This window comes from Fusarium redolens (assembly GCF_020744475.1).
Source record: "Fusarium redolens strain MPI-CAGE-AT-0023 chromosome Unknown BKA55scaffold_8, whole genome shotgun sequence".
Classification (NCBI taxonomy): Eukaryota; Fungi; Ascomycota; class Sordariomycetes; order Hypocreales; family Nectriaceae; genus Fusarium; species Fusarium redolens.
In genome coordinates, this window is record NW_025763671.1 from 1,268,830 (window position 1) to 1,292,753 (window position 23,924).

The window sequence follows — 23,924 nt, forward strand, 5'->3', positions numbered from 1 at the left end:
AGCATCAAAAACTTGGAAAGACTTTTGGGACGTGCATGAGCCTGTCAGGGATTAGGTACGCGTGGTCTCCAGCCAGAAACACCGTGAGTCCGATTCCCCGGTGGCTTGGGTCAGGATATGTTCACACACCAACAGAGGATATCGTGAGATGATAAGGTGAGGAAGTGCGAGATACTTGCTCGAGGGGGTCAGATATGCAAGAAAGCTGAAAGATAACACTATAAAATAGCGATGCAGATGTTAACCTTTTGACATGGTATCAGGTTTGTTTGTGGTTGAGATGACTGGAGATCATTTTCCTGGCAGAGCTGAGTTTCGGGTATAAAGTGGGTGTCTAGCAACCACCACAGGACCATTTTCCTTGACTTTCGATAATTGGTCTGGTCTCTCGTGGATTTGAATGTGCTGTAGTATGTATTAAAACAAGGGTTCAGAGCCGCCGGCTCCTTTGGTGATGTCTTCACTGACAAAGCAATGGGGCCATTTCCGATTCGAGGCCAACAGGGGATGAGAGGAGTCAACCCGTATCCAAGAAACTGAAGTCATTTAGGAAACACGAGTGGAAGCATGTGAGTTGACAGTCAGTTCGGTAAATGAAAATCGTCCGGCAAATGCATAACGTGCCAGGTTCTCTTTCGCACCCGGCGGGAGTTTGGAAGTCTGGAAGCCTCCAAACCAAGTTGCCTTGGTCAAGCATGGACCGATGACAGACAAAAATCAAGATCAGCGGCCAGTTTTGACACAGAGGGTGAAAGAAAACAGGGCCGCTCGCTTAGTAGAAATTGTGGAAGACACTGGGCCTCACTTTTCTTTCATATAACAAGCGAATCCGCTATTGGTCGAAATATGCTCTTCTAGCCCCCGCACTCAGACAAAGCCGGGGCGTAAGCGAAGACGACTGAGGTGACAAGTCAAGAGGGGCGTGACCATAACAAGATTCAACCACGACCCTGGAAGTCTGTGCTGATATGAACCTGGTCTGTAGCGGGTCACGGAATGAAACATGAGCAGGTTGGTGTGTCCACCGAAGAAAGGAGTGAACGGATTAGAGGTCCACACCATCAGTTGGTGCACCGAGGCGCTAGTAAAGCCCGTTAGAGGGGGTCCCTGCTTTTGGCTTTTTCTGGGCCCGATGGTCTCTGATCTCTATGCTTTCTCCAGCGACTTGGAAATCGGAGCAATGAGGGCTCGATCTACCATTCTTGCTCTTGCATCCTCGTCCCAACCTGGCATATCCTCACTCAAACCCAACCTTTCCCCCTCGCCGCCTTCGCCTTGTTCTGCCCGTATCTAGGTACTGTGAATTGTTGCCGTGAATGCCTTCTTCCCTCTGCCACTGTCTCGAATTTGCCCCCCAGACTCGCCATCGGCCTTCAGCCTTAACAAGACCCTCCTCCTGTTAAGTATCCTTCCAGGACGAGTTTTCCGGCTTGTGACTTGTTTACTCTTCTTGTTTCTTGACTTGACTTTCCTCCTGAGCTTCTTCAGGCTCAGCTTGAACTCACCAACCTCGATCCCTTCCACTCGCCCAGACCTCTCCGGAGCCCCCCTCAGCTCCGTGGAAGGGTAGTAAGCAATTGCTTCTCCTAATTCCAGCTTCTTCACACCCCATCGGCTTCAGTGCCACCTTGGTGCCACCCTGGTCTGTTCATATATATCGACCATTGGAATACCAGACTCCACCGCTTGCTCTCTCTTCTTTCCAACACATTTCAGCCCTTCAAGCTGTATTGTCTCTCTGTTACTTCCACACCGCACAAGGCTTATTGCCTTCACCGCACGGCACGCGAAGAGGCATCTTCTTTACTTGACCAGCATTGCGTATCATCACCTCATGCGAACACGCTTACGAGCCACTGACTCCAGTAAATTCCACAACGATCTGAAATTCACAATTAAGCAGCGAACTGCAAGAAGCACTAAATCACAAAAAATTGCATTATTACAATCCTGGTACAAAACATACTAGGGAATCGACGAGAATTAGCAACCTCGAATACGCCGATTTCTCCAGTCAATAAATCAAGCTTCCAAGAGCTTCCTCGTTCGACCAAGGTTCACCATTGAAGGACTGCGACGCTTTTTCGGGCGGATGCAACGATTGTTTGTGGCCCGGCTTGACTGTGGAGAGAAGCTCTGATTCGCGCCAGCTCAATACCCATGCATATCCAACGACGCTATTCGGAAAAGCATCAATCAACAACTCGTTGGATCGGAGAAGATTTGGAGATTTGGCAGAGGACCATACAAAAAGGCTCTAACTGCTCTGAAGGAGTTTTTGGAAACGGTAAGTGTCCCAGAAACACCCGGTATTTCCCCCACTGGGACAACGCATCTCATCATTTTTCGTCATTTGGCGTTGAAGCCTCGATCGATCGATCGGTCCTCACCCCGCAGCCAATAGGAGCTCGTCTCTGTTGTTTGCGAGAACCTTCATTGCTCATACCCTCCATCATCCCGTTGTTCCCTAAACCTATGGATTGTGCTAACGATTCCCCTGACGCTCAGGCTCTCAGCCCGCTGCAAGGTGCTTCCAGGCCCCCTACGTCACGGATCGTCGGACCCTTAGGTCTAAACCAGAACCCTTCTCGGCGACTATTTTCCACGACATGCTTGCTGCTTCATACTTCAGGAAATGCTAAACCATCTATCAATTTTATGAAAGATAATGCCACTTAACGAAACCACTTCCCACGGAATGCAACCTCCGTCGTCTTCGTCCAAGACTGGCCATCCTCTCCCTCGGCGCACCTCTCCTGCGAACTCTGTCACCCTGCGCCATCACCGATTAGCACGAGATGCATCAATCAAGGACGGCCAAGGCTCAGGGCCCGCTGTCAAGACAACCACGACATCAACACCTCGACGAAACTCATCGGGCGATAGTCATGAAACTGGCCAGAGCGACCCAAATACATGGTTTGACCAGGCAAATCAAAACCCAACGGCAACTTTCGACAGCAACGTCATGGAAGGTAAGAATCAGTGTTGGGAATTGAGTTGAGTAGGAGACTAATTGGGTTGGCAGTCGACCCCCCTTTCTTTCAAAAAGAATCCGATTCTTCGAATGAAGAGAAAACTTACTATAACCACCAACTCGCCCCTCCTAAGCTCACCACGGCACACAGCAGCAGTGCAGACGATTACAGAAGTGTTATCGATGATCTCACGGTAGAGATCCAAAAGCTGAGGGAAGAGCTCAAGCGATACAAGAACACCGGTCCCGATATGCTTCGAAAGGAGAAGCTCTTCGAAATCAAGGTTCACGGATTGCCGAAAAAGAAGAAAAGAGAGTTGGAGGCGACGCTCCGAGATTTCGCTGCAAGCCTTGAAGGGTCTCCCAATGCGTCATCAACACAGAACAAAAAGAAGTCCCGACACGCTACTCGCGATAATATGTATTCTGGATCTGGATCGAAACATGCCTCATCTTCTTCAGGGTCCAATTTCCGCCCGGCCGACTCTGCTTACGCCTCAATGTCAACCGGCGCCAACTCAGGGACGTCTTTGAGCCGTCCCAACATGGGCTCCCAGGCTAAGTCGTCTGAGGCTGTTGAAAATTATCTCCGTGACATTCCCGAAGGGTTGTACCCACGACACATGATTATGACGGAGAAAGAGAGGAAGAAGCTTGTTGTTCGCCGACTGGAACAATTATTCACAGGAAAGATCGGTGGGCGCCACGTGGTGAAGAAGCAGCCCGTGTTGCCTAGTGGAAGTTCTGCCGCTCTAGCACCAGTTGTCGCGGAGACACAACCCACTGTTTCAAACACATCAAATTCTATTCACGAACCACCAGCATTACAAACCAGCGGTAAAGAGCCCTCGAGAGAAGCTCGAATTCTTCCCATTGAGCAGCAATCTGGTCACTCTGGTAAAAAGAGTCGATCTGCTGACAATGCCTCTGCTTCTAATTCCAATGGCGACAATACCGAGTCCGGTGGTAATGCCCACAGTACAGGGTCAGGCACAAACACTACTCCGCCAATGACGACCTTACCCGAGCAACGGGCCACACGACCCCGAGATTTAGACCCTGACCGCGCCCAGGTACCAGCTGAAAACATGGATTATATTCGCCATCTCGGCCTGGTACCTCCGGAGCTACTAGCCGAACAACATAGCCACGATGTGCACCCCGATGCCGAGGGATGGGTTTATCTAAATTTGTTGTGCAATTTGGCTCAACTTCATATGATCAATGTGACGCCTGACTTTGTCCGTTCAGCTGTTTCGGGGATAAGCACAAAATTTCAGCTGTCGCCCGATGGCCGAAAGATTCGATGGCGAGGTGGAACAGAGGGAACAAGGTTCAGCAGCGACAGCTCTGGATATAATTCCCAAAAGAGTCCATCTACCGATGATACCGAGGACGGAACGGAAAACAAGCGCAAGCGTCAGAAAACTGGGCGTTCAACAGGCGATGAGTTCCAGTCTGGAAGCTCAAGCAAGAATGGCTTGAATTTTGACCCGCAGCTTTGTGCTCCATCCGAAAGCTTCCATTACAAGCCCTTGTTTGCCCAGCAGGATTCCTCGGGCGGCCAGACATCACTTGATGAGACTGTTTCATCCTTTGGCCCCCCAGAGGAAAGTAATATTGGTGAGTCGAGATGGGGGCTGAGCGGCTCAGGAGCCTCCAGTCGCAGGAAGCGTCGCCATGACGGTGCCATCATCTATTATAGCGGTGCCCCATTTTGTACGGATTTATCTGGAGATCCCGGAGATATGTCGCCAACGACGCAGATGCGCGCTTCTGGTCAGACTCAAACAGACCAAGGTAACTTCAAGGTTCCTCCGTCACCTCTCCGACGAACAGACTCTGGTTCTCTCATCAACTATCGGCCGTTGACCGATCGTGGACCCTTGTCTAGTCAACAAAGTACAGCGATGGATGTTGATAGTGAAGATCCACCAAGCCTGACCGACGATGCTGATGACGTCAGCGAGGTTGATCTGGACATCACATGGTCTGATAAGCCGCAGTACATGCAACACTTTCCCCTCGAGCCCTGCGGCTTAGGAGGAGTCTTACCTGAAGATCATTTCATGGTTGTTGTTTCAACCAAGCGACCCAAGCAAGACGATTTGTCGGCGTTACCACGAGTTGGTGGTAGAAGAGTCAGTGAAAACACGGATGGTATCATCCGTCGGTTGGCGACTATGTCAACTTCCTCACCGGTCTTGGGAGCTTCAAAATCGCTCCCTGCTACGCATTCTCTTCCCATTGAGATTGAATACATGTCAGGCCGTATCAAGCGGCTGACACCAGTTTCGCTACCTCCCCCCGCAATATTCTTCCCACCGTTCAGCCCCACCGAGTCTACAGCCGATGGCGATTATGATGATTCAGATGATGTCGAGATGTCTCCGTCGCTGAGAGATCTTATTGGACAGCGGACGGTGCAACGCCATTCAGACGGATATCCTGATGGCGTTGACCTTAGCAGTGGCGACGAAGAAGGTGACGAACCCGATGACTCGCCGAACCAGAATATTTACGACGTCAATCGAGACCCGAAGGCGTTGCCAAATCGACCCCGACAAGCCGCACGCCGTACCAGTAGCGCTGCTGCGGCCGCTGGCACTGCTCGGGGTGCAAGCAAGAGTACTAGCGCCAACCCGGCGCTTTCACATGATGAGAGTTCTGTTGATACTGCTGGAGCAATCGAAAGTGGTTACAGTAGTAGCAACGAGGATAGTGCTTGATCTTCATCTGTTGCTTCAGCATAATTATCACAAATTTCATATTTCACGACGTGATTAGGAGTTATGGATTTTACGAATACGGAAGGCCAAAAAAAAATATTTGTACAGTCTTGCGTAATCTTTTTGACCATCAGTCTGTTTTCACGGGAACGTTGCATAATTTTGCATTTAGCTTGGCGTTTAGAGAGGATGGATAATGATTCCCTGGGTAATCTTTGTTATGAGATGGAGGGTTGTGCAAAACGGCGTGGGCCTGGGTATGAATTATTTTCTGGAATTCTACAAGGATGAATCATTAGGGAACTTAGTGTCACATTGAGATACCAAATTTATTGTTCAAACACTATTCCGATGTCTTGATGCCCCTTGCACGTTACTTCTTGTGCACGCTGATTGATTTTGGTCGAGAGCTGATACTGATAGCGCGCCTTAACTTGTGAACAATGCCATCCATTATACACTAAACCCATACTTCGAAACAATGCGACTGTTCTGCTAGTGTTGTCAATCATCCCAACACTGCTCCTCGTTCCTTTGTACGGAGGACACTACCTATCAGATACTGCTTGTTTCCATATAGCTTTAGAGTTGCCCGGACACGTTATGTATCTGCCCTTTCCTAGAGCCAACAGCTTGTGCGTCACGTGAATGGACGCTCACGTCTCACTCGGGTCATCATTCGATCTCCTCCCATCAAAGTACGCGAGGCGACGTCGATACAACATATTTATCTCGTAATCGTGAAATATGATGATTTTAGCCCGTACGTTGCCTTTGGCTCTCCTCGGCGCCCTCGCAAGTGTCCTGTGTAGAGCAGAAGATGTTCACAACGTCGCCATCATCGGTTCGTACCTGATTTCGTTATTCTAGAGTGACATGTTAAGAACACAAAGTACTACAGACATGTATTCCTTCACGATATTGCCGGTCAATCCCTATATCAGGCTTGACATTTACTAACTTGGGCTGTAGGAGCTGGAGCTGCTGGGTCGTCAGCAGCCTTCCATCTGTGGCAGTATGCTATAGAAGAAGATATTGCCATCAATATCACTATCTTTGAGAAGACGGATCGCATCGGAGGCCGTACATTGACGGTCCCCGCGTATAATGACCCTTCTCTGCCCATCGAGCTCGGCGCGTCTATCTTTGTTGGCGCCAATCATATTCTTGCCAACGCCAGTGAACGCTACCATCTCCCAGTGAGCGAGCCCCACCGCCTTCAGAAGGATGATATGACTGTTATATGGGATGGCTACGAGTTCGTCTTCCAGACGACCGAGGGATCTTGGGGATGGTGGGATCTGGCCAAGATGTTTTGGAGGTATGGGCTCGCACCCTACAAGTCCAAACAAATCGTGGATGCCATGATCGAACATTTTCTCAAGCTATATGAAGCCCCTTACTTTCCTTTCAAGTCGCTTACGCAGAGAGCCGAACAATTGGGTTGGAATGAGGTTACAAGTATAACGGGAGAACAGATGTTGAAGCAAAACGTAAGTTCAAACCGTTCAATTGAAAATGGGTATTGGCTAACTGGACAGGAAATCGATCCTCGTTTCGCCCGCGAGATCTTACAGGTTGGCACCCGGGTCAACTATGCTTCAAACCTGGCTTACATCCATGGTCTGGAGACTCTAGTGAGTGGAAGACGTGGACCCTTGCACGCTTTTTACCTGACTACGATAGGTTTCGTTGGCAACCGACAACGCCATGTCTGTGGAAAGCGGTAACTGGCGTATCTTTGAGCATATGGTGATAGAGAGCGGAGCTTCTATCTCTCGCAACACGACCGTGGCTTCAATCGAAAAGGTTCAGAGGAAAACACAGTCATCTTCACCAAGGTATGTCATCACAACGAAAGATGCTAGCTCAAAGGACGACACTGCAAAAGAATATGATGTCGAGTTTGACAATATCATCATCGCCAACCCCTGGCAGTTCAGTAACATAAAGGCTGGAGAGGGTGTCCTCGATCACAAAATCGATGAGATCCCCTATACTAAACTCCACGTTACACTCTTCGCATCACCTTTGGGGCTTAGTCCCGAATTCTTTGGCTTGAAGCCCGGAAGCAAAGCGCCCGCTACTGTCTACACTACTCTTGGTGAAGACGAAGAACCAAGGAAAGGACCTGAGGGAGTTGGACGTACCGGCTTCTACTCTGTTAGTACATTGAAATACGTTGTCAATCCTAAGACAGGTCAGAAGGAGCGTGTCTATAAGATCTTCTCGCCCACACCCATCACTGCCGACTTCCTCACACGTCTTTTGGGCACCGATATTCCAGACTCTGTAATTTCTGGTAAGGTACAGAATGGTACCAGCACATTCGAGCCTATATCTTGGTATCATCCTCATTTATTCAACTCTTACCCCGTTGAGCTTCCTCGTGTCACATTTGAGGACCCTCTTATTGGCGAGGGTGTATACTACACGTCTGGTATTGAGAGCTTCGTGTCATGCATGGAGACCAGTGCTTTGATGGGCAAGAACGTGGCTCGGCTGGCTGTGGATAAGTTTGCTGGTATTTCTCGCCCCGAACCACCGAATGAATGGATAGGATATGAAGCCGTTGAGGAAGAGGCGGAGGGCATTCATGTTCAGGCTGAAGGTGAACTTTGATCGAAGCAAGGATATACACATTTGCCTAATCATTTTTGGATATCTTTTATGTGCCAGAATCATTTGCTATTTTGGGACAACTGGCTGGAAGGCGCATTCACGGGAAATTGCATGGTGTACTCTTGTTGTGTGTTTGTTGATGTTGATTTCAGATACATCTTATCACTATTACTAGCAGTTGGCGTAGCCAACCAATATTGGTTACGAATCGCAATCCAATCACCTGTCTTCACATGATCATGTATGTTGAATAATTCAACAAAGAATCTTGTTATTCTTGTGAAGATACCACGGCCAAAGCTGAAGAACAAGACAAAACTTCTGACCCTAAACAAGGATGCAAAAGATAACTAGTCTAAAGGCCCCCTATCTTCACACTGATCTTACCTAGGCCTTTTTGTCGCTTAGGATGGAGGTCTCGAGTTTTCTCGCCTCGCTGAGCCAACCAATCTTCTTCACTTGTAACTATTCCCAAATACCCCTGGTCCACTAGCCTCAGTGGCGCACGTCAGTTGTGGCAAAAACCAATGACCCCTCCTTCTTCACCCCTCCAACCAAGGTTTCTTCAAAGTACACAAAGAAAAAAGGCGGGAGGCAACCACGGTCTTTTTCTCCCACAGTACTTCCTCCCGGTTATGACGCACGTCGCCCTCCTTTACACGTTCAAGCTTGATCCTGCCTAAGCTGTTGGTCCAGTCAATCCCGCCTTTGGTGCAATTTCCATTTCCTTTTTGCTGTCACAAGACAAGGCGGGAGCTACCTACCGTGCCTAAAGACATACCTAGTGAGCAAATGGGAAGGTGCTCGGCCTGATTCTGCCTGTTCCTGCTCTGGTGTCTTGTCACGTCACAACTTTTTTATTTGTTCGCCTTGCACCGATAGCATCGTGGGCTTTCGCCTTCCTCTTTTTCTAATCTTCCATCCTAAACTTAGGGAAATACTCACGCCACGACTCCCTGATTCAGCGCCAACAACAACAACAACAACCGTGCAAGTGTCGCATCGCTCACTTTCTTTCTATCTTATTGTCCTATTCTTTCTTTCCTCTCTTCAAAGACCAGGGTCAGCATGTTCGCCTTACGAGGAAGTAAGTGACTGCCCCGCATCATCCCTGCTCCCACCTTAAATCCAACATTTACATCTTGAGCATAAAGACCAACAGCCTCGCTGCTTTGTGCCTTATCTCTTGCACCACTTTTGCATCTCCCCCCTTCGCTGCACCGTCTTCATTCTCGTGCAAGTCTGCTAACACTATTGCTCTTAAGTTGGCAAACTGATATTCGGTTCAAGCACGCAGGAGGCATTGATCGAGCTTCCACAGGGACAGCTTTACCTTGTTCGACCTTTATCTCCTAAGGGCTATTCCGAACTCATCTTTCGAGACTCGGCTATCCGCATTCGACGCACAAATCAGGAATTCCAATACCAGCTTGTTGTTCAACGCGTCTTTGAAGAAGGTGAGGCAGAGCTCCTTGCCGAAGAAGAGGGTGAGGACGCCGAAATCGACGCCCTCGCATCCGAGAAAGACGAGAAGACCTTCCTGCTCGACGAAGCTCTGTCTTTTCGTTCCGAAATTCGAGAGAGTGGTGACAAAGTTCTTGCTTGGAAGGATTTAAGCGGCGATACTGGTGACCTCTTCCAGTTCGTTTGCGACCCTTCTGTTACATCGTCTCAGGTACAGCAGTTTGTGCAAGTTGCTCAGCAGTGCCAATACGAGCGCAAGTACCGCAAATCGCATTCTACAGCAACTGCGTCCGACCTTCAGCAGTTCGAATTTGAGGAAGAGGACCCGATACCACCTGCTAGCCCCCTGCATAGCCCAACTTTGGCTCGGTCTATCGAGTCTGTCGACGATATGTTATCTAAGAACCAAGCCAATTCCGCTGCTAAGCGTGAGCCTGCCTTCGTCCCAGAGCAGGAAATCGAAGCCCCCGTCCTGACTGGTCCGGACGCTAGCAACCCTCCCGAGGCTCTAGAGATATATGCAGCTGTTGTGGCTGAACTCCATGTTTTTGACCCTCAGCCCGGTCATTTTGCTCTCGTTGATGATTCTGTCATTGCTCGAGTGTCAGAAGTTGGAAAATGGGAATACTGGCTCCAGATCGAGTCGAACGATAAAGCGTATCTGGGTACTCCTGTCGTCGCTGACTTCAACCCCGTCTTTGATTTTGAATATCTCTCCTTCGTCTTCAACCATTTCAGCAGTGATGGAACTGCACGATCATGGCTTCTCAGATTTAAGGATCAACCCACCCTGGAAAAGTTCCAAGAAGCAATTATGCAGGCCATTTGGGAGAAGCTAAACGAGACCAAGTGGACGAAGATGCAAGATAAGGAACGTGAATATGTTCTTGACGCATTCGGCGACCTAACTATGGAAGATGCGCCCTCCACAGAGGAGGAGGAGGAGGAGGAAGAGGAGGAGGAAGAGCTGGAGGATGATCGTGCGCAAGAGGAGGAGTACGACACCGATGAGGAGAACGATAGTAGCTTCCCCAAGAACGCTGATGGTGAGGTCAACTCACAGTTGGCTGTTGGTTACAAGCATGACCGCTCATTCGTCGTTCGCGGCTCCAAGATTGGTGTATTCAAACATACACCCAACAATCACCTCGAATTCTCCACGAACATTTCCAAGGTCACAACTCCTTCGGGCAAGCTCATGAACCCGAAGAAAGTCATGCTGCACAGCGAGGATCGAGATCTCATCTTACAGAATGAGATAGATCCTAACAAGCTCTACCGTATGGACCTTGAGTATGGAAAGGTCGTGGATGAATGGAACGTGCACGATGACATCCCAGTTGTCACATTTGCCCCCGAGAACAAGTTTGCTCAGATGACCTCTGAACAGACCTTCCTGGGTGTCTCAAACAACGCTCTTTACCGAGTTGATCCCCGTCTGTCCGGCAACAAGCTTGTTGATGCCGATATGAAGCAATATGCCTCGAAGAACGACTTCTCTGCCCTCGCAACTACTGAAAAGGGCTACATCGCTGTTGCCAGCAACAAGGGCGATATTCGTCTCTTCGACCGTCTCGGCATTCGAGCCAAGACACAGCTTCCTGCTCTTGGTGACCCCATTACTGGTATTGACGTTTCTGCCGATGGCCGGTGGATCTTGGGAACAACCAAGAACTACATCCTGCTTGTTGACGCCCAGCAGAAGTCTGGAAAGAACGAGGGCAAGCTCGGTTTCGAGAAGCCCTTCGCTGCCAACGATAAGCCACATCCTCGACGACTCGCTCTGACCCCTGAGCATGTAGCCCAGTTCTACCATGAGACTGGGAAACCAGTTGATTTTACTCCTGCTAAGTTCAATACTGGAGAAGGTGCAGAGGAGACAAGCATCATCACTGCAACCGGTCCCTACATCATCGAATGGAACCTGAAGCGAATCCTTCGAGGAATGAAGGCGGCTTATAAAATTAAGCGTTATGAAGAGGAGGTCAAGGCTGACGACTTCAAATACGGCTCGGACAAAAACGTCATTGTTGCTTTGCCCAACGAAGTCAACATGGTAGCCAAACAAAGTCTAAGGAAGCCTACCCGCGAGAGCATCATTGGTAATGTTCGACTGAGTGATTCCCGTCGAGGTTCTGGACGCATCGGGACCCGAGACAGTGGCCGATACAAACTTGGAAAGGACGATATTGTCAATGCGCCTTATTAAGTGGAAGAGAGTGTCACTTGCGTAATTAGGGAAGTGCTTCGAAGTGTTACGACTTCATGATGAGATCCGAGACGGAGTTTTTTGGTGGACTTGGGAATTTGTATGTAACGTATGGGTTTTATAACCCGTATGCTCTCTTTTTGTTTAGATACCATCTGCTGATGCATTTGCATCGCAATCAACGCAATTTGTCTTCTTCACACCTACCATAGCTTTATCTACTGTAGCTTACAGTCGCCCACGGTTTTGATACTCAGGAGCTACCATAGGCAGAAATGAAAAGAGTCCAATTAATAGAAGTATCTCACGTATGCACATGATTCAATGACAAGAATTCAGATCTAATGAACATTTCAATCTAGTCGAGACATCCAGAAAAAAAATTGATAACTTTACTTCAAGATTTTTTTTATTATGGCAAAAGAAAAACAGTTTATAATGAGATCCCAAATCATGACCGCTTGAACCCTAACCGTGAACTCGTTCTTGCATATCAATATCCTTCCCTGCTAGAATACAACTTTTATTGAGAAGGCCCTGCACTTGAATTGGTTTCTTTCTTCTCGTCGATAGTTAATAGTTCCTCGGCTTTCTTCTCAAGATCAGCGACAGCCTGTTGAGCTTTCTGTTCCAGTCCAATCACGGCCCCAGAGACGTTGCGCAGAGTCTTGGGCTGAGAACCCTCAGTACTAAGACGAGTCATCTCAGAGACAAAACTGGCACCCCACCAAGCACTTGTATACTTGAAAACATAACGTTCGAGCTTTTTGTAGTTGGCCTCACGTTGTTCAGGGCTCATGGTAACGGCGTCATGCAAAGCATTGGCAAGCTCCTCCGTGTTCCAAGGATTGACGATGAGACTACCATTGAGTGATTGGGCGGCACCTGTGAATTCGCTCAGAATCATGACGCCGTGGTTCTTCTGTTGTGTCGCAATGTATTCGTAAGATACCAAGTTCATACCGTCTCGAGTGGATGAGACCAAACAGACGTCAGATACGGCGTACAGGGCAGTAAGCTCGTCAAAAGTGACGGATTGATGGAGAAAGTGAATGGGCATAAACTCAATGGTACCAAACTTTCCGTTGATACGGCCAACCAGTTCGTTAACCACGGCACGAAGATTCTGATACTCTTCGACGTCTTGTCGCGAAGGAACAGCAACCTGAACCAGAACGATCTTACCAATCCATTCCGGATGCTCGGTCAGGAACACTTCAAGAGCGTGCAGTTTCTGAGGAACACCCTTGATGTAATCCAAGCGATCGACTCCAACGACGAGCTTGACACCTTCGAACTTTCGGCTGAGAGCAGCGATACGTTCCTGGACCTTTGGCTTCTTCAATCCTTCAACGAAGTTGTCGGGATCGATTCCAATGGGGAAGGCACCGACTGTCACAAAACGACCATTCCAATCGACACCATTGGGGGTCGTGGGACACTCGAGAATGCGGGAGCAACTGCTAAGGAAGTGACGGGCGTAGTCGTATGTATGGAATCCGATAAGGTCGCAGTCAAGAAGTCCAGTAAGAAGTGCTTCTCTTACAGGCAGGATTCTGTAAATTTCACTACTGGGGAATGGTGTATGGAGGAAGAAGCCAATCTTGACATTCTTTTTCGATTCGCCGATCTCCTCGCGGAGCATTTGAGGGAGGAGCATCAGATGGTAGTCATGAACCCAAATAAGGTCACCATCCTGCACGTCCTTGATAACGGTCTTGGCGAAGAGGCGGTTGACTTCTTGATATGCGGCCCAAGCGGACTCGTCGAATGTAATCTCACCAGGGTGGTAATGGAAAAGAGGCCAAAGAATCGAGTCTGCAAGTATGATGTCAGAAATGAATTCCTATAGCGTCAAATTTGTGTTACTTACTAGAAAACCCGTTGTAGTGTCTGTCGGCAAGCTCATCGTCGATAAAAACTGGGTGCGCGCCGTACTCGTCTTTCAGTCGTTGCTTCATACCCTCGACTTCGTTGTCGGGGACCTCGAGACCTGGCCAGCCATACCACTGGAAGCTGGTAGTCTTGCTGAGGCCACTGAGACCAGTGACAAGACCTCCAGAAGACATGGAAAATGAATAGCTACCATCCTCAGATCGCTTAATTGTAATGGGCAACCGATTGGAGAGCAGCAATAGGCGGCCTGGGGCGGCCTGGCCGTTCTGGTCAACAGCACCGGGCATAATGACTGTATTGCAAGAAATAATCTGAAACAGGGAAATTTTAGAATTGAAAGATCGAAAAGGATAACTTGAGAAAAAAGTAGGAGTGTAGTCGGCCTCGTCGCGGTTCTTTGTGGTCGATGGTCGATGGTCGATGGTCTGTGGAGGGGCAGGGAATTGACCTGGCAGCTGGCGCAGAGCCGAGAGGCGTAGATCCCCAGTAGTGGAGTTGGCGTAAGGAGCTTTGGGCTGTTGAGTAGCGAAACGATGACGCTATTGCGCGTAAGGTCAGTCGATTTATTGGAGAAGAGCGTGGTAAGCGGAGACGGTGAATTATTGACGAAACGAGGACTTTCAGTCAATATCAAAAGTTAGTTGTGCATTTGTTGAGGAGCAGTAAAGCAAGTCGATCTAGCGAATATCAGTCTGATCGTGCTATGAATGAGAAGTTGAGAGGTTAGAAGGGAGACATGAGGCCCTAATAAGACAACAGAAGAATACCGCAGAAGCTGGACAGAAGCATGGATGGGGCTGAGGGGCATAAGATGCAAAGAAATGGCAAGTGAGGGGCATTTGACACCTACCTGCAACCAGCCAGCCATTCACCTCTAGACTCTAGGTACTTGGTTACCTTTAGGTACCTAAGGTACCCAAGAAGGTACTGGGTTGTACTATAACGAACGGCCTTATTATTTACCTTGTGCCTGATTTTCAGAATATCTTTAGTTGATGAGTTTGAGAGTGCGCTAACAAACTTACGATTCGCCTTAACATGTGCAAATTCGTAGTAACATGGGTGACGAACAACATGATATCAACAACTTCTTCTCTCGTGCTCCTCTCTATTTGAATCACCACATACCTGATCCGATCTCATTGCAATATATAATGTCTCATGTTTCTTTTCCCTCAATAAGGTATTATCCCGCAAGCCGATAGCTTCCGCTTCCGCTTCCCGGTTGTCCTCTATTCGCCGAGAATCGAGATCCGGGCCGTTTTCTTCGAAATGAGGATGGAGTGGAGGGTGGCATTTACACGGGCCGGGTCGCTATCGCCAAAGGAAAACACCACTGGGCATCCAACACCATCCTACGCCTGTCAATCACCCACGAGGTATCGACTTTCGTGGACTGTAACAATGAGAAGAGTGCCAGTAACGAATCCAGAGGTCTGGGTGCAAAGCAGCTCTCCACTTCTATGCATCTGCCTATTGGTGCTTCTACAGGTCTAAATGGCTTGAACTGGAGGCAGCCCGGAGGTGTTTCCGGAGACGGATCGATTCATCGGCCACTATGCGGGCATTATGGGCATTGCCTTTGTTCTCTATTTTAAGGTATCAAGACTAGGTAAGGTAATCGCCAGATGACAAAAACCGGTCAAGAGTGTGCAAGTCTCCACATCTGTGATATAAAGCTTGATTCTGGAACTCTACAAACAGCCAGCCTACCCAACTATAGTGATGGAAAAGTGACGCATCCAGGGCACTCTTCGTCCGGGTTCCATCAGATAAAGATTACAAGGCCTAAGTACTAGATTGTCTGATGCTAGTTTTCACTAAGTGGGCTTTATCATTACACGCAGGCCAATCAACCAATTGATAATAAGGACAAGGCCATGTTTTTCTCTTGATCGGATTCATCGGCCGGACCAGAACGTCCTGAATCTCTGTCACCTACAAAGATAAAGCACGAAAACAAGTGAATTGATGAGCGACTGGATCCATACTCGTCACTGGGTTACAACCCTCCGTCCAGTCTCAAATCGGCGAGGTGTGCATAGCCGTCGGCCCGGTAGCCGCAACTAAATTGCTTCAGTACCTAACGTAGGTATTATCGATCCCATATACGAGTGCCTGGGAATGGAGCTGCTTTCGGTAAACCTCCCCAGAGCGCTGCTGCTGGAAACGGCCGACTACACCTCTGCGGTCTTGTCTCCCATGGTGTCTGCTCGACCATAAAGAAAGTTTGGTGACCCATAGCAATCAATAACTTACAGGCATGCTACAATGATATCTAGGTCTGGAGGTGATCGTAGGCAAGGTTAGAATCAAATATCCTACGCTTAGGCGTTTAGTATAGACCCATATAAATGAAAGAATCCTCCTTTCTGCATTTTTCTCGTCCACACAATAACTATGTGCTTGTAGATATCTATTAGATACCAGTAGGTATCAGGGTCAATCTTAGATTCCGGTCTCTTGACCTTACCAAGCTTTCGTCTTGTGGTAAAGAGAGCCTTCCGTGAGCCAAAGCGTGGAAGTTAGACCTGTCTTTCTTTATAAGTAAATACATGAGGCATAACCGCGACTTCTTTACTAAAATACATGACCTATAGAAACACAGAGAGGAAGTATTCCCCATGTCCTTTTAAAAGCGTCTTAAAAGCGCATTCTGAACATTTAATTGTAGGTATTCATTCTTACTCAAGCAAATACTATGTTACTAACCTAGACTACCTTGCTCCATAAAGTGTTGGCTGAAATCTTATCTTATCGATAAGCGCAACCAAGCCTAGGAATTTTTCTAGAATCAACACTGCATCGCGACATAAGGCACAGCTACCAACTGCACGCGCAACGTGCATCTCCTGTCGCAAACATGGAGCAATCTCAAGACTTCAAATCGCTTCAGGAAAGTGTCCAGAAGTCACTTATTTCCACAATCAAGACCGTGAACCGAATCGCTGCCGAAGACCTAAGTTTCCAGCGTACAGTCAACCCTAGCGTCGGCCAACTACTCGAAGACCGAACTTCGCGGATCCTCGAACTCTCTACACAACTTCTCCAGACTGCCGGTAAGGCGTGCGGCGTCAAGGCGCCCAAGCTTGAAGATGTGGAAGACATCGAGATGAACTGGAGGGGCGTTGTCGATGTTGTCGACTCGTCGCTCGAGAAGGCCGACACAGCCTTGGATGAGTATACTGGGCTTGTCAAAAGAAAGGAGCCTCCCTTATCTGACCCTGTATGCCAAATATCCTGTAATAGGAGTATTTCAGCTAATTTCTCCCAGGCGAACAAGTCCAAGAAGCCCAAGTCCACGAACAAGGTCATCCGGAACGCCAATATGACCAAGCCTCAGCTCCTTTTTGAACGAAAGCCCGACAACTTTGCTCCCGCTCCATGGAAACCGATGCTTACGTCGAAACCAAATGCCAAGTTGTCTTTGGAGGAAAGCCTCAATGTTGTCCCTAATGAAGCTGGCACGCCACAGTATGTCCGCTATGTTTATGACACTTCTTCAAAATCTTTTGCGATTTCAGTCCGCAGGTAATAGTCAAACATTAACCTTTACTTTACAGATACCAACATCCCTATGAACACGAAATTGTCCGTATGACGTATCCGAAACAAGTCTTCAAGGAATCCGAACCCATCATGTACCAGCCGGTCGAAACAACCGAGGCGACTTTTGTCGATACGTATGAGGGCGTTCTGGAGATGCTAGAGGAACTAAAGGGTGCAAAGGAGATTGCGATAGATCTGGAGCACCACGATTTTAGGACCTACGTTGGACTTGTATCGCTCATGCAAATCAGCACGCGAGAGAAGGACTGGATCGTAGATACTCTGCAACCCTGGCGTCATAAACTCGAAGTTCTGAACGAAGTCTTCACTGATCCTAATATTGTCAAGGTACGTCTCCTAAGTCCGAGAAGTAAAAATCACAGCTGACACATCAAAAGGTCTTCCACGGTGCATACATGGACATGGTTTGGCTTCAGCGAGATTTGGGACTCTATGTGAATGGTCTTTTCGATACCTTCTTTGCGTGCGAGCAACTGCACTATCCAGCTAAGAGTTTAGCATACCTGTTGTCTAAGTTCGTCGATTTTGACGCAGACAAGCAGTATCAGCTTGCCGACTGGAGAATACGGCCACTGCCCGAGGAGATGATGTACTATGCTCGGTCCGACACTCACTATCTACTCTACATATATGATCGGGTACGAAACGAGCTTGTTGCTGCCTCGGATAGAGGTGATATCGATAAAGACTACATTGGCCGGGCTGTGGAGAAATCAAGGGAACAGTCACTTTCCCGCTACGAACATCCCGGCTACGACGAAGAGACTGGTGAAGGCTCTCGCGGCTGGTATGGGTATATCTTCAAGAACTCGCACTTGGCATTTGATAGCGAACAATTTGCTGTCTTCAGAGCCTTGTGGAGGTGGAGAGACAACACTGCTAGGAAAGAGGACGAGAGTACCAACTACGTTCTCAGCACCAGGGATATCACAGAGATCGCCCGAATCAATCCACCTGACGCAAAGGCCTTACACAGCTTGTTACCCCTGAATGCGTCTCTGGCACGGCCGCGTTTCAACGAGATCTGGGGGCAAATTAAAGAGACCAAGGCAAAGGGTGGGCCTAGCTTACTTCACTTCTTTACCTCGATGGCGCCGGACGGCGTCAGAAAGAATGGCATACCTATTGCAGCTAGGAAAACTACAAAGTTACCGGACCTTGATGGAGAGGTCACGGTCAGTAGGCTGACTCGGTCGCAGTTATTTGGCGATATGCCGATCAGTTCTAAATGGGATCCTTCAACGCGACCAACCGAAACTGAGGAGGAACTTATTCCGTTCCCCTGGCAGAGATTCATACAACAAGGTTCGATTAAGGGAGACGTTCAACACGATACAGCCGCCGAAGAGGTCAACATCTCTGAGCAACCCGATGCTGTGGAGAGTGCAGCTGGCAATGCTGAGGCTGAAGAGGCTGACGAGGAGTTTACGTTGAAGAGGGGTCAGAAGCGAAAGTCGCAAGCGATCGAAGAATCCGAGTCAAGTGAAGAGGACATGGAATCATCACAATATGACAGTGATGAGGAGATGCAAGAGGGTGGTGGAGTCATCGCTGTCGAAGATGAAACCTTTCAAAAAGCGTCCAGGAGTGCTCGCCGCAAACACCGCAAGGCAGAGGAGAAGAAGGCTGAAGAAGAGCGACTCCGACAACAAGAAGCGAAGAAAGTTCGCAAGGCTCAGAAGAAGCAGAAGAAACAGGACGACAAAACCAAGAAGTTTGACGCAGTGCCTTTCGACTATAGCAAGGCTACATCGGTGCTGCATTCAAACAGGGAATCTAATGGTGGACAGGCAGACACAAAGGGCAAGAAGAGGGTGTTTGACCCCTACTCCAAGTCTGCGGACACGGACATCAAGGGAGCACGAAAAGCGCCCCCAGTGAGAGGAGAGCGAAGTGCAACATTCAAAAAGTAACTTCAGGGTGTTGGATGCCGGGTAACCATGGCGAAACCAGGAGTTTTGGGTCCTAGACTACGGCATAGGGAGGCTCGGCTTTTAGTCAATAGCTTAATATTTATGCCTTTGATTGCTTCTGCTTGCAACTTTCACTATGGGATTGCCGTTCCGTTTGAGTTGAACTTTTGTACGGCCATGTTGACCATTTAGCAACTCGATGAAGCTCACTACATGTTTCCAACGTGAATAAAGTGGTGAGCACGCACACACCAGGATTTTCCTGCACAAATTTACATACTTAGTCTGATGAAAAAAATTCCATGATTTATGAAGCAACAGCTGGTACCTTGTTTCTGTTTTCAAGTAAACAACTATTATGTATTGTTGGTGAAAGTCACACTGCGCCTCACAATATGGTGTACCTACTACTTATTGAGTGCATATTTGGTGGTGACAATGATACCAGCTGCGGACTTGATTCCAACAACATACCTAATTTTCTTCTTATTTCCTTCGAGCACAAGTTATCGCGTATAATTATCATATTGTATCCCGTCTCTAGGTCTATAAATTGATACAGATAATATTTTCTTTTGATTATTTGTCGAACCATACTAGCATCGATAGCCACAGTCGAGGGTACATCGACGATCGAACAGGGTATAAACTCCGAGGCGGTACCCATTCAACCTACTAAGGCAGCCTTCTCGCATTATTATACTGGAGACTGTATGCACGAGTAAACCTGAATTGTTGGCTATCGAAGCACTCGGACATAAAAATCGAATGATGGGGACAAGGTGTTCACCCTGTGAAACCCGATTGAACATCCAATGCCTGCCTCCAGGGACACGATACGATAATGCAGCTCCACTACGGAAGGGAGGCAAAGGTTACCCGTGCCCTAATTACCCCGGATTTTCCAGTTTCCCCGCTTTGAATGGCTTCTGACCGTAATAACTGCCGACCTTAATGCAAATAATATTGAGAATTGTCGCGTGAGAAGACATATAAATCATTATACTGGGCAATAGCAAATTTGAAGGTATTCACAGCACCATAGTTTCACAAGCTAAAAGATTTTAAATGGCAATCGTAGGCTAGAATGTCCTTGCCCCTTGCGCTTTGACAAATCACAACCACTACGCGTCCATTTGGGTTCTGCTGACGGCTTGGATGGTGGCCGATGGCACCCCAACGTCCAAGGAACGCGGCATGGATGGGTGGTAATGGCCAATCGCAGGAAACGGGAAGGTGCCATCCAGAGGCTGTTCCTGCCAAATGCAGGAGACCCTATTCGGCTGATTGCCCCCTTCATCTCTTGCACGGCAGCCACGGCGTTGACTTCCCCTCATTTTGTGACTCGGATAATCTCACTCTGTCGCCGTGGCATTACTCAAAAACTGGCTTTGACAATAACAATAGGACCAACCCTTGGAACCCCTACTCTGTTTCTTCTTTGCCTTTTGCATCTTTGTCCTCGTCTTGCCGCTACTTCCGCCAACCCAGTTTCGCTCTATTTCACACAAGGCACGATGAGAAGAACGACGACAACAGACCTCAAATGTCTCAAGCACACGCACATCACTACCGTCGTCTGCATCCGCTGTTCCCCGAGCAAGCCTTGATTTCCGAATCACGTCGATGATGTGGCCTATGCCTTCGACACAACAGAGCGGCAAGTGGCCAGGCAAGACCAGCAGGTCATGTGATTCCAAGTGAGGGGAAAGAGACGGGATGAAACCCAAGATGCAGCATTCATGTCTCTTTCTTCCCTTCTGTTTCTTTCTCGTTGGTGTTGTTGATTCCCAACTCGCTATGCCCGTATCGAGTTTCGTTGCGGCCCTTGAGCGACTTACACCATCAAGAACGACAAAAATCCTCCCACAACGGTGGAGTCGAGTGGGCCTGAGCCAAAGCACACGATATTCTATCAAGTAAGTCAAAGCAGGACCTTGGAGACGAATGGTCCCGTCACGGCATACTGACAGATAGACAGACAGACAGAAGCATATCTTCTCCCAGAGAGTTCACCATGGACATATAATTCTTTATCCAGGTTTGTGATAAAGTTCTCTTTTTCCATACTCCCAGCAAAGCCCGAACCTTCCTGCCCCTTCAGTACAAGCGAATCGGGAACAGAAATGAGCGTGCAGACAAGAGCCCATACCCCTATGTGCGTATCGACAGCAAAACGCACATTTAGTCATCGACGCTGGTACATTTTCGACGAAGGATTTCCCAACCCTCCGATCCATACTAGAGCGTCCCTAATGTCGCTGTTCACTTGAACACGTTCTCACCAATGTCCCCGGATATCCCTGGCATGTTGTCGTTCACATCGTCTGCTGTTCAACCTACTATCCTTCCGAGCCCGGAAAATGTCTGTGGCCCCATGTTTAAGTGTTGATAGCAAATTCGTTTGTGCAATACATCGCGCGTCCATTTGCCGTGTAATCCACATATCGGTGCCCAGTCGAGCTCGCGGTATCACTTCGTTCGATACGCCGCCCTGACCGTCCTCGAAACCTCGACTGCGATAGAAGCATTTTGCACAGGACTCCGCCGTCTATGCTTTCGTTCGTTTCGCCCGGGCTGTTGTCAGTGCCATGTGGTGCAAATGATCAGAGGTCAATTGTTGAAGTTTTAGCAATACTCATGGAGATCATGCCACTCGATAGTCGTCAAACTCTTCTAGAGAAACCTGTCGGAAGTGGTATGTTGACTGTGCTGGAGCTTGATAGCATTGCATCTCGACCAGTATTCACAGCGATCACTCCAGATCAGCTTGTGGCATTGTCGTTAGGTGGGTTTGCGTTTCTTTACATACCCTCACAGCAGCTCCACTATCAAATCCCACGGATCATTCAGTTGCTCTTAACCCACTCGAACGACTCGCTCATGCCCGCCCCATTGGTCTTCGCTGGGCGCTACGGCTAGCGACAGACGCTAGCGAGGGTAGAATTTACACCGTGTGGAGAGTTTTCCATATCATGAAGAAACTTCGATCTGAGTTGTGTGCCTTGAAACGCAGGCACCAAACACTGAGAGAGCCACTGTGTGTTACAGACCATGGTCAGGCCCCGGGTCAATTCGGTTAAGCTGGAAGAGCAGTGTCTTCAAACCTGCCCGGCTAGCCCGCCAACCCCCGGCACCGGCCCACGGGAGCTCAGCAAATGCCTCATGTTCACAACTGCCATGCAACAAACAGAGCTACTCGGAACGATGTCATCGACTGAAAGTCAATTGAGACGTCAGTTGGAACACCGAATACGTGAAGTCACGGCTTTCAGATAAACCATGCCATATGTGATGATGGAACAAGGAAAATATCATATGCATTGGAAGAAACGGGATGAATGAGGCTTTTTATTTTACAAATCGATCACTGGGAGGAATTATGCAGAATTTCCCCAACTATAATCATAGGAAAGTGCCTATGACCAATGTCACTCCCAGATCTCTATCCCGTCTATTACAAGACAACCTCCCCTCTTTCGTGCAAGCTGGCATCAAGCGCACCCAGGTCAATTTTTTCAAGACATGGCACAATGCACTACGCTCAGCAGCCTCCTCTGTCTCGTTGACTCGATCATTCGGCACGAGCCTACCCAATTGGCCGGGAAATAACTTAGGTCTGAAGTGGAGAATGTTAGTTCATGCTCGAAAGGGAATAGAAGTGCGAGAATAGGGAATTGACTTACGAACTTGGCCATGAGGGCAACCATCAGATCGAAAAGACCGATGGCCTCAACGAAAGCGAAACCCAGAATGGCATAAGAGAAGAGCTGGCCACGGAGGGCAGGGTTGCGGGCAACACCGTTGAGGAGAGCGGCGAAGACGAGACCGATACCAATACCGGCACCAGTAAGACCAATGGCGGCGGCACCCATACCCAAGTTCTTGGAGACCTCAACCATGGCCTGGGCGATCTCGGAGGAGTAGGCACGGCGCTGGACCTGGAAGGCGTTGCGGCTGGTGGCCTGGAGAAGAGTCTGACGCTTCATGGCCTGGAGGGGGCTGGCGCCTTGAATCGATTGTGAGCGAATTGTTCATTCATCGTGATGGGCGAGGTTCGATCGAGTCGGGTTCGACACCGAGCTCAATTGAGCTCGAAGAAAATTTTTTGCCGCATCAGAAACTTACCAGAGATGGTTCGCTTGCTGGCAGCAGCGACGGGGGCTCGGACAGCAGGGCGAGCGGCCTTGACGGCCATCTGGGAGGCCAGGCGAGAGGCGAAGACACGAGAAGAGGCCATTGTGATTGATGTGTGAGGGGAGATGGTTGATGTTTGAAAGAGGGAGAGGCTGATGGGAGGTTTAAAGAAAAGAGATACGGAGCTCAGCACGAGATAGGACGGTAGTGGGAAAAGGAAAAGGGAAGAGAGAGCGTCTGGAGCCGGGAAGAAAGTGAGGATAGGTGGGCCCACACGGGTGGATATTGTCAGGGGGGTGAGGATGTCAGCCGGGGCAACGGTGGGAAGAAGGGAACGACGATGAATATGGGAGATATAAGTTTTATGGCGAATACGGGTGAGAATATGACTTGGGCACGAACTTGAA

At 48.7% G+C, this 23,924-nt stretch overlaps 6 protein-coding genes across 6 annotated transcripts; 4 read left to right on the plus strand and 2 right to left on the minus strand.

Moving 5' to 3' along the window:
* Positions 1–2,668: 2,668 nt before the first annotated feature.
* BKA55DRAFT_539622 (frequency clock protein) lies at positions 2,669–5,706 on the plus strand (the record flags this gene model as incomplete). The annotated part of the gene is made up of 2 exons (XM_046190160.1): positions 2,669–2,975; positions 3,029–5,706. The coding sequence occupies 2 exons, from the start codon at positions 2,669–2,671 to the stop codon at positions 5,704–5,706; spliced, it is 2,985 nt and encodes a 994-aa protein (XP_046049373.1).
* A 750-nt stretch (positions 5,707–6,456) lies between these two features.
* Positions 6,457–8,328, plus strand: BKA55DRAFT_594222 (Prenylcysteine lyase-domain-containing protein; the record flags this gene model as incomplete). The annotated part of the gene is made up of 5 exons (XM_046195639.1): positions 6,457–6,554; positions 6,608–6,633; positions 6,679–7,199; positions 7,248–7,343; positions 7,393–8,328. 5 exons carry the CDS (start codon positions 6,457–6,459, stop codon positions 8,326–8,328), a joined length of 1,677 nt encoding a protein of 558 aa, XP_046049374.1.
* Positions 8,329–8,921: 593 nt separating this feature from the next.
* Positions 8,922–12,315, plus strand: BKA55DRAFT_568655 (VID27 cytoplasmic protein-domain-containing protein). The gene is made up of 2 exons (XM_046192848.1): positions 8,922–9,415; positions 9,594–12,315. Exons 1-2 carry the CDS (start codon positions 9,397–9,399, stop codon positions 11,999–12,001), a joined length of 2,427 nt encoding a protein of 808 aa, XP_046049375.1. The 5' UTR covers positions 8,922–9,396; the 3' UTR covers positions 12,002–12,315.
* A 209-nt stretch (positions 12,316–12,524) lies between these two features.
* BKA55DRAFT_511332 (glycosyl transferase) lies at positions 12,525–14,184 on the minus strand (the record flags this gene model as incomplete). The annotated part of the gene is made up of 2 exons (XM_046187700.1): positions 12,525–13,819; positions 13,875–14,184. The coding sequence occupies 2 exons, from the start codon at positions 14,182–14,184 to the stop codon at positions 12,525–12,527; spliced, it is 1,605 nt and encodes a 534-aa protein (XP_046049376.1).
* A 2,576-nt stretch (positions 14,185–16,760) lies between these two features.
* BKA55DRAFT_512550 (ribonuclease H-like domain-containing protein) lies at positions 16,761–19,380 on the plus strand (the record flags this gene model as incomplete). Its single annotated transcript, XM_046187817.1, has 4 exons — positions 16,761–17,123; positions 17,172–17,371; positions 17,461–17,794; positions 17,845–19,380. The coding sequence occupies 4 exons, from the start codon at positions 16,761–16,763 to the stop codon at positions 19,378–19,380; spliced, it is 2,433 nt and encodes an 810-aa protein (XP_046049377.1).
* Positions 19,381–22,954: 3,574 nt separating this feature from the next.
* On the minus strand, positions 22,955–23,620 carry BKA55DRAFT_690296 (uncharacterized protein; the record flags this gene model as incomplete). The annotated part of the gene is made up of 3 exons (XM_046199480.1): positions 22,955–22,969; positions 23,067–23,389; positions 23,509–23,620. 3 exons carry the CDS (start codon positions 23,618–23,620, stop codon positions 22,955–22,957), a joined length of 450 nt encoding a protein of 149 aa, XP_046049378.1.
* Between the last annotated feature and the right edge of the window lie 304 nt (positions 23,621–23,924).